Source organism: Silurus meridionalis, chromosome 25, assembly GCF_014805685.1.
Source record: "Silurus meridionalis isolate SWU-2019-XX chromosome 25, ASM1480568v1, whole genome shotgun sequence".
Classification (NCBI taxonomy): domain Eukaryota; kingdom Metazoa; phylum Chordata; class Actinopteri; order Siluriformes; family Siluridae; genus Silurus; species Silurus meridionalis.
In genome coordinates this window covers 11,296,483-11,313,024 of record NC_060908.1, presented here as the reverse complement: position 1 = coordinate 11,313,024, position 16,542 = coordinate 11,296,483, and the positions used below count along the sequence as shown (strand labels likewise).

General features: G+C 37.7%; 1 protein-coding gene across 2 annotated transcripts in view; it reads left to right on the top strand.

Moving 5' to 3' along the window:
- The first annotated feature begins 5,013 nt into the window (after positions 1–5,013).
- gfm2 (GTP dependent ribosome recycling factor mitochondrial 2) overlaps positions 5,014–16,542 on the top strand; it is a 17,329-nt gene continuing 5,800 nt past the window's right edge. For both annotated transcript variants that reach the window (XM_046838872.1, XM_046838873.1), the window contains exons 1-14: positions 5,014–5,267; positions 5,349–5,421; positions 6,930–6,975; positions 7,351–7,448; positions 9,481–9,606; positions 9,703–9,791; positions 10,141–10,229; positions 11,364–11,424; positions 11,502–11,687; positions 12,469–12,549; positions 12,963–13,111; positions 14,530–14,670; positions 14,849–14,948; positions 15,449–15,638. In XM_046838872.1, coding sequence (XP_046694828.1) covers positions 5,232–5,267; positions 5,349–5,421; positions 6,930–6,975; positions 7,351–7,448; positions 9,481–9,606; positions 9,703–9,791; positions 10,141–10,229; positions 11,364–11,424; positions 11,502–11,687; positions 12,469–12,549; positions 12,963–13,111; positions 14,530–14,670; positions 14,849–14,948; positions 15,449–15,638 — 1,465 coding nt within the window. In that variant the 5' untranslated portion in view covers positions 5,014–5,231. The remainder of the gene's footprint in view (positions 5,268–5,348; positions 5,422–6,929; positions 6,976–7,350; positions 7,449–9,480; positions 9,607–9,702; positions 9,792–10,140; positions 10,230–11,363; positions 11,425–11,501; positions 11,688–12,468; positions 12,550–12,962; positions 13,112–14,529; positions 14,671–14,848; positions 14,949–15,448; positions 15,639–16,542) is intronic.

The following is a 16,542-nucleotide window of genomic DNA, read 5'->3' as shown; positions in this document are numbered from 1 at the left end:
ACTGCAAAATAACCGTGATGACCTTAAGTAATATAGCTGAGTCAGAGCTCTATTTCACATATATGCTGACAATGCAGGAATTTCTACATCTGGGTTTTTACAGTGTTTTCCTGTGTTTCTAGCATGGCATAGTGGTAGGATCTTTTTTTGTTGTTTAGCATTTCTGGTATTGCATTATTCCTGTATTGCGTATACGTAAATTACAAAAACATGAAGTGAACAAACTGGCCACCAGGTTCATTCCCATTTGCGTTAAAGTTTACATTTACAAAATTCCAAAATTTCTCTTGCATGTGACCTCTGGATGACCTTGTTGACTGTATTTTGTAAACTGCAGTTTTATGGATAATAATCTACTGCATTTGTTTATGAAGTTATTTATTGTTTGATTTCTTTATGTAGAAATTTGACCATTTGATCCTCTGCCCAAAAAGCTATGGTTATTTTTAAAAAAACGTACTTTTGTTCATTCCTAGCTGCTTCCTTAAATCTGTCAGATTTTTAAAAAGAGGATCTGGTCATTGGTTGCTTTTGTCCTGTTTTGACCGTTTGGAGTTTTTCTTTCTCAGTTAAATATGTCTAAATGCAGTACAAGTGTCAGTGATGATGCACACGAACAATACAAATGTCAGCACTATAAACAGTGCCCTACTTGTTTTGACTGCTCATGGAATTGTGCGTTCAGGGGGAGGAATGCTCATTAGTATAATGAAGAGCGTGTGTGTGTGTGTGTGTGTGTGTGTGTGTGTGTGTGTGTGTTTGCTAAAGCCTGAGTCTCCCTGTTCCATCCTCCAACCCCTCTAAGGGCCTTGAATAGAGACAGAGGTGAGGCGATCAAAGAAACCCGTGGGAATTACCACATGATTAGGGTTCCTAACATCTGATCTTTATGCGGATAGAATCATTGAAATATAATTAAACAGGATGCAAACATTTGCAGAGCATTCACACTCTATACACTTCACTATACAGCCCAATAAAGCAAAGTCCAATTTACTGTGTAGAAAGTATAGGGAAGTTGAAGGAATGTGTACTTTCCATTGCAAAATTCATTACCTTCCTTGATAAAAAAATACAGAAAATATACACAATCATGCAAACAGACCTCATGCTTAGAAAAGCTTGACAGAAGGAGAGAGAGAGATGAAGAGAGCAACAGTATTCTTACTGTCACCTAACGGTTAAGGACACGTAATGTGCATGTGAGCATATTGTGATCAGGGTGCAAGCAGGGACTCCAGCAAGATTAAAAATGACAGCATAACTAAAAGGGAGTGCCAGAAAAAAACACAGGGCATCCTGGGACATAAATCGGCCCGCCAGTCCACCATCAACAAACCTGTGATGACATCCAAACTTTCCTGTTCAACCAGAACAATTTATAACCTTGAACCCTCTGGATCTGCTTCTTTATCTAAGAAAAAGTTATTTGCAAAATGCTTGATTAAACAAATATTTTTTTTACTTAGGCTTGAACACTGAGTCTGTGAATCCTGAACGTTAACTGGAAGACTGCTCACATAATATGCTTTATTTAAAAAAAAGATTCTGCCCCATTTTGTAGCCTTTACTATTCAAGGTGCCAACAAATATCCTGCACCGTTTGATCAAAGAAGGCATGGTAGATCACAGTAGACCAAGATTTTGCTACGGTACTGCAGCACAAGGTCATTTTTATTTTGTGTTTCAATTGTTAATAGTATCAGTATAATAGTATAATAATAATTGTATTTTGTAATCATTGCAGAAGAAGAATTGGAGCCAATGCAGCATGGATAAGATCGAAGTGATGTTTTGCTTCATTTAGAAATAAATGGACATTCGGTGCCACCCAGATGAGCCCTTTTGAGTCTGGTTCCTCTCAATGTTTTTTCCTTATGCAATCTCAAATTTCTCCAACCACAGTCGCCACCGGCTCGCTTATCAGGGGCAAACTTACACTTATAAAGAACATATTCATTTTCATCACCACATTTTCTGTGTAAAGCTGCTTTGAGACGATGTTCATTGTGAAAAACGCTATACAAATAAAAATGAATTGATGTATTCATATCATCTCATTTTAGAAAGAATTGAATGCTGCTGCATTCAGGATTAATTAGAGCTTGTTTAGGCACTAAACAAGAATATCCAGACTGTAAGGAAATGCAATATTCTAACCGAGAGGTAACAAAAGGATGAACTAGTTTTTCTGCATCGTGTAGTGGCCTCATAGTTCTTAGCAATATTTATAAGATAACAAACATCCTTGTAATATTATCTACAAGAGCTTTGAACTTTGAAAGAGTCAATTATCACACCAAGTTCTTTTACTCCTGCAAACAGTGAAGGCCATCTAGAGATACTACATCGGAAGGCTTCATCCTAGCTTCATGTGACCCTAATACATGTACTTATGTTTAATCAGAATTAAGCCATAGGAAGGTAATAAGTATCCACTGCCTCATGTCCTATAGACTTTTTCTTTACATAAATGCATATGGTGTTACTAAAGTAAACTCAGAATACACTTGGTGTGAAGGTCCGATAACAAAATAAACACAATTAAATACTTATCTTCTTCTGTACCTTCTGTTTTAGTTTGATATAAATTTTTTTATGCTGGTTTGTTTTTACTGCTTGGGTCTGGTGTGATTCCTTTCTCACTGCCAAAGGAGCACACCCAGATAACTCCCTTAAGCCCCTGGTGATTTTTTGACTGATGTGTGAAGTTTGTTGGTCTCTAAAATGAAAAGAGGACAAGAAAATAGAACGATTGTGTTATGACTATACAGACAGAAGGCTATCCAAACAGGCCTACCAGTGAGAGGGCCCATTTCCAGAACTGAAACGCTAATATTTAGAGGAAGTATAACTCTGGCAGTTGTGTCCAGAGTCTTAAGCTTGACTACCATATTACCTGAAACATACTAGACTAAAAACTATGAAATTTAGACAGTTCAATAATTCTTACAGATTTTATTTATACACATGTCCAGAAGAAATGTTGATGCCTCAATTTCTAACTGTAAAATCGGGGACATTTGGTACATCAGACTACAGTATTTGTAAAAAACAATAACATAGCGTAATTGGTGTATCATCATATATGTAAGTATGGTCAGTATCATTTAGGAAGTTGCTTCCAATGAAAACGCATGCCATAAAGTTAAACTTGCTACTAAAATGCTACTAAATAAAAAAATATATTTAGATTTTCAGACACAGCTGTTTTGTGACAGTCTATTTTTAAAAGCACTATACAAATAGAATGTAATTGTACTCAAGGTTATCTTTAATATGCAAATGCTGTGCTCTTCTATCAAAATATCCAATAAGTTTAGTTCAACCCAAGTACTTCTTCTTTCGGCTGCTCCCATTAGGGGTCGCCACAGAGGATCATCCGTCTCCATACTCCTCTACATCTGCCTCTTTTAAACCAACTACCAGAATGTCTTCCATCATCACATCCCTAAACCTCCTCTTGGCCCCTTTTCTTTTCCTCCTTCCTGACGGCTCCATTCTCAGCATTCTCCTACCGATATACTCCATGCCCCGCCTCTGCACATGTCCAAACCATCTCAATCTCGCCTCCCTCACCTTGTCTCCAAAATAACGTACTGTACATGCGCTGTCCCTCTAAGAAAACTTGTTTCTAATCCTGTCCATCTTTGTCACTCCCATTGAAAACCTCAACATCTTCAGCTCTGCTACCTCCAGCTCCACCTCCTGTCTTTTACTCAATGCCACTGTCTCTAAACCGTACAACATCTCAGGTCTCACTACAGTCCTATAAACTTTCCCTTTCACTCTCGCAGATACTCTTCTATCACAAATCACTCCTGTCACTCTTCTCCACCCACTCCACCCCGCCTGCACTCTTTTCTTCACTTCTCTAACACACTCCATTACTTTGCACTGTTGAGCCCAGGTACCTGAACTCCTCCACCTTCTCTACCTCTTCTCCCTGCAACCGCACCACTTCACTGCCCTCCCTCTCATTCACACACATGTACTCTGTCTTACTCCTACTGACTTTCATTCTCCTCCTCTCCAGCATGTACCTCCACCACCTCTCCAGGCTCTTCTCCACCTGCTCCCTACTTTTACCACAAATCACAATATCATTCACAAACATCATAGTCCACGGATACTCCTGTCTGACCTCGTCCATCAGCCTGTCCATCAACACTGCAAACAGGAAAGGGCCACACCAGGCTTCACACCTCAGAGCCACACCAGACTTCCTCATACAATACCACAACTGTTCTCTCCACCCTGTCATATGCTTTCTCTAGATCCGAAGTTCAAACCATGTACTAATATTTACAATATAAACCGTTTTTAAAATGAATAAACATTGTGTTATAATTAAGGTTCATTTTGGTTGTGATGTTTGACAGCTTATGTTCACCATGCAAAAACTGAAGAAAAAATCTCCATTGGCTTACTGTCGGTTTTCTTGAGCTAGTTTCACATCTTGTGTGTTCTTTTTACTGGGTAATTAGGCTGGTATGAAACCAGTAAACCCTGGTTCATGATATTTCCTTGCGCATATCATATATTATATACTGTATTGTCTGTATAGTCTCGTATAGTCTGTATTGTCTTATATAGTCTTGTATAGTCTTGTCCATAAGCTAAATGTATAGTGCTGTTATTTATGTCTGTACTTTTGAGAGTCACCAACAGCTGGAACCCAATTATTTATGTGTCAAAACACTTGGCCATTAAACCTGATTGTGATTTTGACAATAGGCACGGAATTCATATTTTACTAGCAGTAAAGTGCTGCCATCTGCAGGTAAATTTAGGAAGTGTAAGGTTTTCTTTTATTCCTGAAATAAATCGTGCAAAAATGAGACATTTTACATGACTTACATGACAAAAATACATGACTGTTTAAACAAAGTAACGACTGTCTTCTCGTTTACTAGATCTTTTTTTATAACTCAAACAGTGTTTATATGCGTTCTCATACATTAGCGAGCACAAAGGATAGAATCACGCGTAGCCTTGTTTCCCGCGGTCTCATTTAGGCGATGCACCGTGCATACATGTGTATTAGAGCCAGTAGAATGTCATGAGTTTGTTAAGAAATAGTAATTATTAATAAAACATTCTTTAGGGGAATACAGTACCGATAATACACTGCTGTAGTCTTTATGTTGTAGGGGACACAAATGATTAGACACTAGTAAAATGGATGTGACATTGTAACTATAGGTTATATAGATGTCAGGTTAAAGAAAATGTTGCTTGGAGTAAGTTTCGGGATCATTCGTGGGGTAAGATTGGCTTTTATTTATTTATTTGTTTATTTTTATTTTATAACTAGTTATACCAGCTGCCACTGTGTCTGTTTCTAGTGTATGAGACACTGCAGGTGTTCAGCTCCAGCACTGAGAGGACAATGGACAAGGAATTACAGTTTCCTTCAAGGTGACGTTTCGGATTTGTAAAGCTTTTAAATACTTTATACTTTTTGGTCAGGAATTGTGCGACCTATAAGATCACAAGTTTCTTATTAATGCACATGTATGCATGGGTCAGCGGTTAAGGATTCGAGAAGGTCAGGGGTTCAAGCCTCATTATCACCAAGCTGCCACTGTTGGGCCCCTGAGCAAGGCCCCTAACCCTCTGTACTCCTGGGGTGCTGTATCAGGCTGCCTCTGCCCCCAGCTTCCTAACATGCTAACATGAAAGGAAGATTTCAATATATATATATATATATATATATATATATATATATATATATATATATATATACACACACACAATGTCCATGTGACAAATATCTACTATCTACATGATTAAGTTACTGTAACAGCCAAATCTCAGGAAGAAGGGAATGGAAATAAGGAAGCAAAAATCGGTTACTGACTCAAGTGTCATAAGACAGAGATTCTGTCGCAGATAATTCCATCATAAACTTTACACCTACGTTGGAGTGTCATTAATCATTTGTTTTTGTTATTAAGCACACATTTATTGTAAACAACTAGTTGTCTTGTTTATTCTTTATATCATTATTATATACATATACTTTAAATATTATAATTGTAAATCGTTAAAAGACAGAACATGTAGGACATTTTGGAGACAATGTGAGGGAAGGTTAATTGAGATGGTTTGGACATGTGCAGAGGAGGGACATGGGGTATATCGGTAGGAGAATGCTGAGGATGGAGCCACCAGGAAGGAGGAAAAGAGGAAGACTAAGGAGGAGGTTTATGGATGTGGTGAGGGAAGACATGCAGGTAGTTGGGTTGAAAGAGGCAGATGTAGAGGACAGGGTGGTATGGAGACGGATGATCCGCTGTGGCGACCCCTAATGGGAGCAGCCGAAAGAAGAAGAAAAATTGTAAATCATTTAAAACCGTACTTTGCCCCATTTATTATTTATATAAATAAAATTTGAAAAAAGTTAAAACAATAAAAAAGTTACAACAACAATAAACAGTCGTGTCAGTGTCTTCAAGCTGACTCCAGACTCCAGACATAATTGATCATTTATTGACGTTTTCTGTAAAATACCAAAAAAAACAAACCAAAATACTGTGATCACATGTTTAATAGAAGGAGTCTCCAGTGACAGCACTTTTGTAGCAGTATCTTTTCCAGCACAGCAGAGTCTTTGGGACTTTGTAATTTGTTGGTAATAAATGTTTAGCTGCTGTAACTTGTTTCCCAAATCGCTAACAATATTAAACGTCTCTGATTGGTTACAGAATAAAACTATACCATGCAGACACTGAAGACTCTGTTCATAAATGTTAAATACAAGTGTCCAAACAGAAATATAGATCTTTATTTTTTTTTTTTAAATAACAACACCATTTTGACGATCAGCATCCAATTGCTATCATGCGGTGCGGTGTTTTGTTCTTTATCTAATACCTGTCATATGTGTAAACATTTGCTATTCAAACCCTTTTTATTATTGGCAGATGATGTTAAGTCGCCTCGAGCCGTGGTCAGCCCCGACATCTCAAAGTAAGTTTGAGGTGTCTGTTAAATACAACTTTATGATTAGAAAGCATCAGACTTGTGTTTTTCCTCAATCAAACATGTTAGCGTCATGAAACTTTAAAATTGCTTCCTTTTATTTGAGGTCTTTCTTTGACTGACGCTTCTACAAAAAGAAATCATATAAAACATCATACAATATGAAGGAAATTAAATTTTTTGTGCAGTACTTATCTTAAATGGAGAAATCATTCGCACTATAACAAATCTCCGGTATTCCATGAGAAATCCCAGTTTGTTTTTGAAGGAAAAAGCAAAGCTGTAGTGCTGTTTACACTTTTATTTTTTGATATCTGCCTAGGGTAGCATTTAAACTAATTGTACTTGTGTGTAAATATTTAGAATCCGTAACATTGGCATTATGGCCCACATAGACGCAGGGAAGACAACCACCACGGAGAGGATGCTCTATTATTCTGGGTACACACGTGCTCTTGGAGGTAAGGAGGAAGTGTTAAAAAGTAGTAGCTTTAACCCTCTGTAGACAATATTTTCTTTTTCCAATCTAATCTCCTGTCGCTCCCACACACACTCTATTCAAACTGCATCCAGATATTACTACAGACATGCAAGCAGAACCCGACCACAATCAGTAACTCGAACCCCAAACCCAGAATAATGTCCATGCATGTTCTCAGAAGATGCTCCATAAAGTGTAGATGACATGATGACATGTCCAGGCCACAAAACTAAAACATGTAACTGTGGGTCAGTAATTGTAACAAACATAAATTCAGTAATGTAGTAAAGATATTTACCATACAACAAGTAAATTGCAAACAATAACCAATCATCGGATTTGGCAAAAATCAGTATTGAAATAATAATAATTTAAATTAATTAATTAAAAATACTGCTTGCAAATGTATTTAACCTCTATATAGTACTGTTGGGTAGAATTTTGCAACCGTATCAGCTTTATGTAAGTACCTACCAGCTTTGCTTACATTTTCCGAAGAATATTTTTAACCATTCTTCGTGTTCACGGTCTTCAGGATATTTGTTAATTGTTTGTTTACTGCAATTTTTCAAAGTGTTGCATACACCAATCAGGCATAACATTATGACCACTGATGGGTAAAATGAATAACACTAATTATCTCTTCATCATGGTACCTGTTAGTGGGTATTTATTAGGCAGCAAGAACATTATGTCTTCAAAGTTGATGTGTTCGAAGCGGGAAAAACGGGCAAGCGTAAGGATTTCAATGAGTTTCAATTCAAGAGCCAAATTGAGACGGCTAGACGAGGGTCAGAGCATTTCCAAAAATGCAGCTCTTGTGGTATGTTCCTGGTCTGCAGTGGTCATTATCTATCAATAGTGGTCCAAGGAAGGAACAGTGGTGGACCGGTGACAGGGTTGTGCGCTGCCGATTCAACAGACGAGCTCCTGTAGCTCATAATGCTAAAGAAGTTCATGCTGTTTCTGATGTAAAGGTGTCAGAATACCCAGTGCATCACACTTTGTTGAGCATAGGGCTGTGCAGCCACAGACCAGTCAGGGTGCTCATATTGTCATAATGTTATGCCTGATCTGTGTTTTTCTCAATAAGATTCAGATCTGGACTTATGTTTTTCGTATAACTGCTGTTATTTTGTTTCATTTATTCTCTCTTTTGACCAGAGGCAATTGGAAATTTGTCTCAATTTGGCTTAATCATTCAATCGACTTCTGATCACATAATAAAACACATCCTACATGAGTCACTGTTGCTTACAAATAACTCTTATTAAAGAATCGCAGTGGTTTCTTTATAGCCATCCTTTTGAAATATATGCTCAGTGCACCTTGATTTTACTCTCTGTACACTGTTCTCTATAACTCCTGTTGACCTCACTGCTAGTTTTCACACCAGTCACTGACTTGCTTTTGGGTTAGATGGGCCTGGTCTCGATAGATAGAATAATAGATAATGTATGGGTGGGGTGATGAAGCTACCACTTCTTTTCTATTGAAAGGGGTGGTGAATACTTCTGTATGCAAATAGCATTTTTCTTTTTTTTTTTTTTTATATAACTTTTGATTTACCTTTTTTTTTTCCGGACCAATAAAGAAATTTGAATTCACAGTAAGAGAAAATTAGTTTGCAATAATACTGACAGGAAGAATACAGTAAATACGGTATTATCTTTCCAAGTTATTTTGTCATAAAGCCAGTATAAAATAAATAAATATTTAAATCGCAAAGCAGGTACGACCGCAAAGCCAAAATGTCATCATTGTCCCACCCTTTTCTGTCAATGCAGTCATAAAATAAAATAATTCAAAAGCATTAACCATTAAAATTAAAATGCCTACTCATGAACAATAAACCACCATGTTAAAATAAACAGTTATGTAAATAAAAAGTAAGTCATTATAATCCATTATTACTACTCAATTTATTTTTTCGAAATTACAAACAGAAAATGAGTTTATGATGTTTAGTATTTAAGTAGCAATTGCATTGATGACGGTCTTCTTATATATAGACGTAGATGATGGCGACACTGTGACTGATTATATGGCTCAGGAGAGAGAGCGTGGAATTACGATCCAATCAGCTGCAGTCACCTTCGATTGGAAAGAGCACAGGATTAACCTCATCGACACACCAGGTACAAATATACACACACTTACATACACTCACTCACACTCTCACACACCTCCCTGGTTAATGCACATTCTAAGGGTGGAATGCGTTTTTGTTTCAGGCCATGTTGATTTTACCCTGGAAGTTGAGAGAGCTCTGCGTGTGTTGGACGGAGCCGTGGCTGTGTTCGATGCCTCGGCAGGAGTGGAGGCGAGTTTTTCAAACCAGAAAATATTTGAATTTTAACTTTTCATGTCTCACCTGAGTTTTGGAAGACGGCAAACGCCCGAGCTGATCACGCATTCTCACTAATTGCACAAATTATGTGAAAGCCATTAACAGCTTTTCTCCTTTACAAGAATCAAGAAGTCCAGTGGGTTGTGTCCCACTCAGTTCAGTACCCGGGTGGAGTTAAAATCAAATCTCCAGATTAAAATAAAAAAATAAAAAAATAAAACATAAGGTATTATGGTATTATGTTATTATTATGTTAATTTATATTAATGTGTATGTTTTTCTTTTTTTTTTTCCTTTTTTTTTTTTTTTTTATAAATTGCAGGCACAAACCTTGACTGTATGGCGACAGGCAGAGAAACACAATATACCCTGTGTGTGCTTCCTAAACAAGATGGATAAACCTGGAGCAAGGTAACACTCAAATCTCCACTGGAACAAGTTATTGTGCACCAGTGGTGGGTTGTCAAGGCCACTGGTGGGTCACCAGAATCACTGACTTATGTTTTTATATATTTCAGTCCATGTATATGTATTAAATTATTCCCAATAGTCTTTTATCTTTATTTTATAGAGTTTCTCTGGGATGCACTGCATCCAGAGTGTCTGTATATATTGCAGTTTCTATCCAATAAGATCTCAGCTGCCACATCACGTGTTGCCGTGAACATGGGTATCTGCAATGAGGTCTTTATAGTCAGCATTGTGGGCACCTTCCAGTACATGCTGCTTAAAGGCTGTTGCTTTAACATATAACATAAACATAAAATTGCTAACTTTGTGCTCCGAGGACATCTAGAAGGCGTGTCAGGCGTGCCCTTTGATTTGAGGGTCAGAGCTCGCAAACCGCATCTGTAGCAAACTGCACAAGCTCAAATATATTTGTTTGGATTTAACAGCTGTTTTAAAATTTTAAAAAGCTGGACATTTAGAGGAAAGGACCGATCGAAACATTTGATAAGTTTTTGTTTTAATGAACCATTTATACTTTCGCATTTTCTTTCCTGTAGAATTTGCACAAAAGCACAATTTGCCTCATATACCTAAGAAAACCATAATGCACAGAAAATGCATATAAAAACCCGGGGTCATTTTATGAGCTTAATATTAATGCTTCTGCTTGAGACCATGCATGCGTATGGTGCAGTTGTGGCTGCAGTGAAAGGAGACTTGTTGAATTGTGTTAATTGGGTGTCTTGCTTTAGTAATCACATTCATTCTCACTATATGAGATTCCTGTTTGTGATGCAGCGCTCTGTTAAACTGTTTTTCTTTATATTTTGTTTATATTGATTTTATCCAAAGCTGTGGTGTCATAATGATTGTATTAAGAGGTTGATTGATTTAGGTAGGACACCAGTGAAGGCCTGGTTGTGAAACGCACGGCCCGCCACTGTTGTGTCCCCTAATAATTCTAGGGTTAAAAATTCTAAAGGTTTAAAAATTCTATCACTTGTACCAACAGCATTTGTTCTTCTCTTGTTTGGATAACAAGATGTAAATAATTCTTTATTAAAATGTGTTCTCCTTTTTAATACTTTATTTTAGTATGAGTTACTCTGTAGAAAGCATCAAGACAAAACTGAAGGCCAACCCCATACTTCTTCAAGTAAGCGTCTTCTGCCATTTATTCACATTTATACAACAATAAACGATCATTTGCTGATTCGTTCATTTTATTTTCAGATTCCCATCGGCTCTGGAAAGGGATTTATCGGAGTGGTGGACTTGGTCAGCAAGCAGCATATGATGTGGCGGGGGAAGACATGGCACGAGGATGGGCGGGCTTTCGAGACGAGAGCCCTCCAACCCACAGATGACCCAGAATTCCTGGAAGAAGTTAATCAAGCCAGAGCAACACTTATAGAACAGGTACATGGGCATCAAACACAACACTCGACTCAACTGTACAGATTGTAAAGCAGACTTTTCCTGTTTTCGAATAACAGGAATCCTGATGTCATTTATCTGTTTTATACCGCAGCATTTTGACACGGCTCTAGAAAACAGCAGCTCTTATTTAAGTGAGAAATCGTAAACTTTTCTAAAGTCCTTCATGTGCCAGAATACGGAATTTCACAGCTTTATCTCTGACTGTTACAAAGTTCTGATAGTGCTGTCTTTTACCACAAAAGGTCAAATCAAAATCTCCTTAGAGAAAACTTCTGCTCAAGTTTATAAACATTCATTCACATCTCCTGACCAATCAGAATTGAGCATTAACCGACACAACGGCATAAAGACCGGTACAAAACACGAAAAAAAAAAAAAAAAAGGTAAGTTCAGTAGCACGACTGTGCCCAAATTGTCCTTCAGGTCAGCTAAACTTTTTCTTTTATTATATTATAATACAGTAGTACAGTATCTGTACTACCAAGCTGATTTTGCTGTGCTCTTGAGCAACACATTTAACCCACAGCTGCTCAGGTGTGTGGTAATATGGGTAATATGTGTAATATGAGGTAATTTTAAGTCGATCTGAAAAAGGACATTATTGAAATATGTGGAGCAAAAACAAAAGAACTGGCCTAGCCATTCTAGTAAGTTTGAAGGGGGCTGTATACACTGTAAACTTTGTTTTAAATATCGTACTATTCAATGCAAATAACTGTTAAACTTCTAAAAAAATATGTTTTGGTCATGTTTTATGCAGGTTGCCGAGTTGGATGACGAATTTGCCGAGCTGCTTCTGGGAGAATATGGTGACAACTTTGACTCTATGCCTGCTGGGAAAGTATGTTATTATATACCCTTGGTTCTGTGTATTTGTGTGTGTGTGATTTATTATTTAGTAAATGTGTTCGACAATGGTGAAAATATTTGGAAACAAATGAGAAAAGGGACAAACATGTTGCCAGATGAGAAGAGGGACAATAGTTTAGTGCCAGACAATTATTTTTTTTCTTCCCTCTGTGTGTTTCATGTAGAGCTTACTATTCTGCCCTCGAACTATGTAATATATGCAAATTTTAGCTGAAATTGTATTTAATATTTTGGTGTAGGTGAGTATGTGTAGCATCATAAGAGTTATATCAAAGCTGTGTGCTGAAATAGACTTTAATTACACAATTTTTTTACCCTCAGGCCTCAATCTATATGAATTTATGAGTTAGTAAATGTAATAAAGCAATTGAGACATGTTTTTAGTTGCAGGAGGCGATCAGGAGAGTGACACTGTCTCGTAAAGGAGTGCCTGTACTGTGTGGAAGTTCACTGAAGAATAAAGGAGTTCAGCCTCTACTAGACGCCATCACTACATACCTCCCTGCACCTGATGAAAGGAACCACGACCTGGTGTGAGTCTTCCTACTAATCAACTCTCATTCCCATTCCTGGGTGGTCTGCTCACCTCTGTGTTCACCCCATTCCTATTCATTTGACGCTCATATATCTAGTTGCTTTAGAAATCCTTTCAGCACAAATATGTTTGGCGATCCCTTGTTAAAATTGTTGCTACTGGTGGATGAATGAGCACAAATCTCCACAAGCACACTCTAAAAATCGAGTGCAACATTCCCAGAGAAATTTAAGTTATTATAACAGCAAGTCGGGACAAAATTTGGAATGGGATGTTAGAAAATTCGAAAATCATGGTATTGGCTTTAAAATTTCAATTCGATTTCATTAAAAAATCTGATTGAACAAAATTATTTATAAAAATTGATATTATTATGATTTAATAAAATTGCCTATAAGATAACTTGTATAACAAAGTGTCCAAGACACTGCCTTTGTAAATGATTAACTAAGACATAATAAGCTTGGGCGCAGCAATGGAGCTCCAAAGTTGGCAGATTTCCATGACTTTTGTTGTTGTTTAAAAGCTGGTGAGGAGCTCTTTTACCCATCATTCCATTGTGTAACTGCACAGAGGCAGATTTCACAGGCTGGTGCTAGTTGGGTATTTCTTTTGGACCTTTTCATCACTAATTCATCCCAGAGCAGTTCAATAGGATTTAGGTACGGTGACTGGGCAGGTCATTCCATGATGGATAACACTCCAGCTGACTGTTTGCTCTCTAAATAATGCTTACACAGCTTGGACATATGCTTCAGCTCATTGTCTTGTTGTATGGTGAAGATGGTTCCCATTAGCCGCAGTCCAGACTGAGTTGCATGTTGTTGAAGTATGGATTGGAAGTATGGTTGGTTCAGTATTCAATTCAGTTCAATTCAATTGATGTTCCCTGCTCCAAAACAACCCCAAACCATAAAGCGTCCAAACATCGTCTCTCCTGTTCTCCATCTTACAGAAGTTCTTCTGCTAAATCCAAAAATCTAAAATCTCTCCACTGAACTTTATTTAAATCACTTACTGACCAATTCTTGTTCGTTTCTGCCTTTTACTTATTTTGTTGCATATCAACAAAAGAAAGATGCATGTGGGATGACCATGTGTTTTTAAGCAGGCACTGAATACAAGTCTTCAGATACAATGCTGCTATATGCAAAGAGAATCATACGTTTCCATCATGCACACAGTCACGTCATTTGCATTTGATCTTTTTCACTCTTTGCCCTTATCATTTTGTCATTTTAAAACCCAGCACTTTAACTAACTCTTACTGATTGAATAGAAAGTGGCCATCCTGCCATACAGACTTCCTCTGAGAAGTGAGAACTGCCAGGGTTGCTTTTATTAACAGAGCAGTATGAACACATTATTCCAGATTTAGCCGGATTTGTCACCGAATGCGTTTTTTTGTGTGTTTAGACGCTGGTATAAGGACGACCTGTGCGCTCTAGCGTTTAAAGTGGTCCATGACAAGCAAAGAGGTCCTCTGGTTTTCCTGAGGATCTACTCTGGATCTATGAAACCACAGTCAGCAGTGTACAACATCAACCGAAACGGAACGTAGGTATTTTTTCTTAGGTATCGCAAAAATCACGAGCACTGATCTACAGTTCTTCTGACCCTCACAAAGCGTTCCGTAGCCTGCTTCATTAACTCAGAACTCCAGCTTACGTCATGGTAACATGAAAGTGGTTAGAACATATTAACTTATGTATCGAATGTTTTGTTTGTGCAATAGAGAGCGAATGAGTCGTCTACTGCTGCCGTTTGCAGATCAACACGTTGAGATCCCCTCGCTGTCTGCGGGAAACATCGCCCTCACTGTGGGTCTTAAACAGGTACAGTTTACTCGGAATTTACCAGAAATTACATTTTTTTAGAGTTACATTTATTATTATCATTACGTTGTGGACTGTTAGTGTTAGTTCTGGTTGTTACTTATGTTATAGCAGCACCAGCCTCTGCACTTTTCCCATCATTTATATTATCAACATTATAAGAAAGAATTTACCAAGGAACTGCAAACCCCTCAGAAAACGTGCACTTACAACTTAAAAAATACAAAATAAACAAAGCCGTGTCATACAAGTACAGTATTTTTTACATGTATAGAAATATCAGAACCTCTTAGAACAAACGCGTTATTTCACTTACCTTGAATTACACGTCGTGTCTCCCTTTTCTTTTCTTTTCTCCTGCATTTTCATGTCGAACTAATTCTTGGATTCGATCCGTTCTTAAAATGCAACCTATCAATTTCGAGTGTCATAATAATAATTTCAGTTTCGTTTCACCTTGTGTATGTGATATGCACTGGTACGGTCCTGCGCTCGCTCAGACGGTGACAGGAGACACCATTGTCTCGTCCAAAGCCTCAGCCGCAGCCGCAGCGCGCCGGGCAAATAACAAGACGGAGGGAAAAAAAGGATCCGGACAAGAGATGAACAGTCTGGTACTGGCTGGGGTTGAGGTGCCTGATCCTGTCTTCTTCTGCTCTATAGAGCCTCCTTCCATGGCCAAACAAGCAGGTTAGATATTGACCCAAATTTTACAACCAGGAAAGCAAACGCTATCACAAATGTTTTCGATTGAAGCGTTCTCTTGTTTAATAAAGACCCATCATAACTTACAGTATAGTACACCACATTGTGTTTACTGGAAAAGATAAACACAATCAAACCCTTTACCTTCAAATGTACTATTAAAAAAAAGGATAAATTCAAAAGGCAATCTATGAAAGAGAAAAGAGAAGCACAATTTATAGAAACATCTAATCAATATCAATTATAACCAACCTTATTTTTAATTAAGTCCTAAGAGGCCATGCATTCTTGTTTTTTCATGATCTCGACTTAACGAACAAAAACGAATTTACTAACTTCGAAAGGGATTCCAGACCCCGACGCGTACTCCATGATGTACACCAGACACATTCACAAGATGCAAGATTTTCTCATTATACAATCACGTTAGTGAGAAAAGGGATTTTTTCCACGTTGGGATCTCGAGGAAAATTAAGTCATGATAATGAGAACACATTTGTTGTGTTGAGAAAATGATGTCAAAACAACTCGTTTTCTCGAGATCACGCATCACAAGTCGTGATCATGAGGAAATATTATAATGCAAGGCCTCTTAGGACCTGTATTTTAGTGCTCGTAATTACACAAGATTTCCAAGTAAAGCTTTCTGTGAGGGTCATAACATTTGGCTGCTAGCTGTACTATTTCACCTACTGTAGCTAAAAACCCGAAAGATACACAATATATCTACTTCGGATATTACAGCTGATGAGGCGCATTTTAAGACGACATGCTTTTAAAATATTAGTCGATTGCAAAACTCATTTAAGGGCCAAAATAGTACATGGGCAATACCGAGAAGAGCGACGTGTCATGGTTTAATGCTGACCAGAGGATTTCTGTAGGCTAC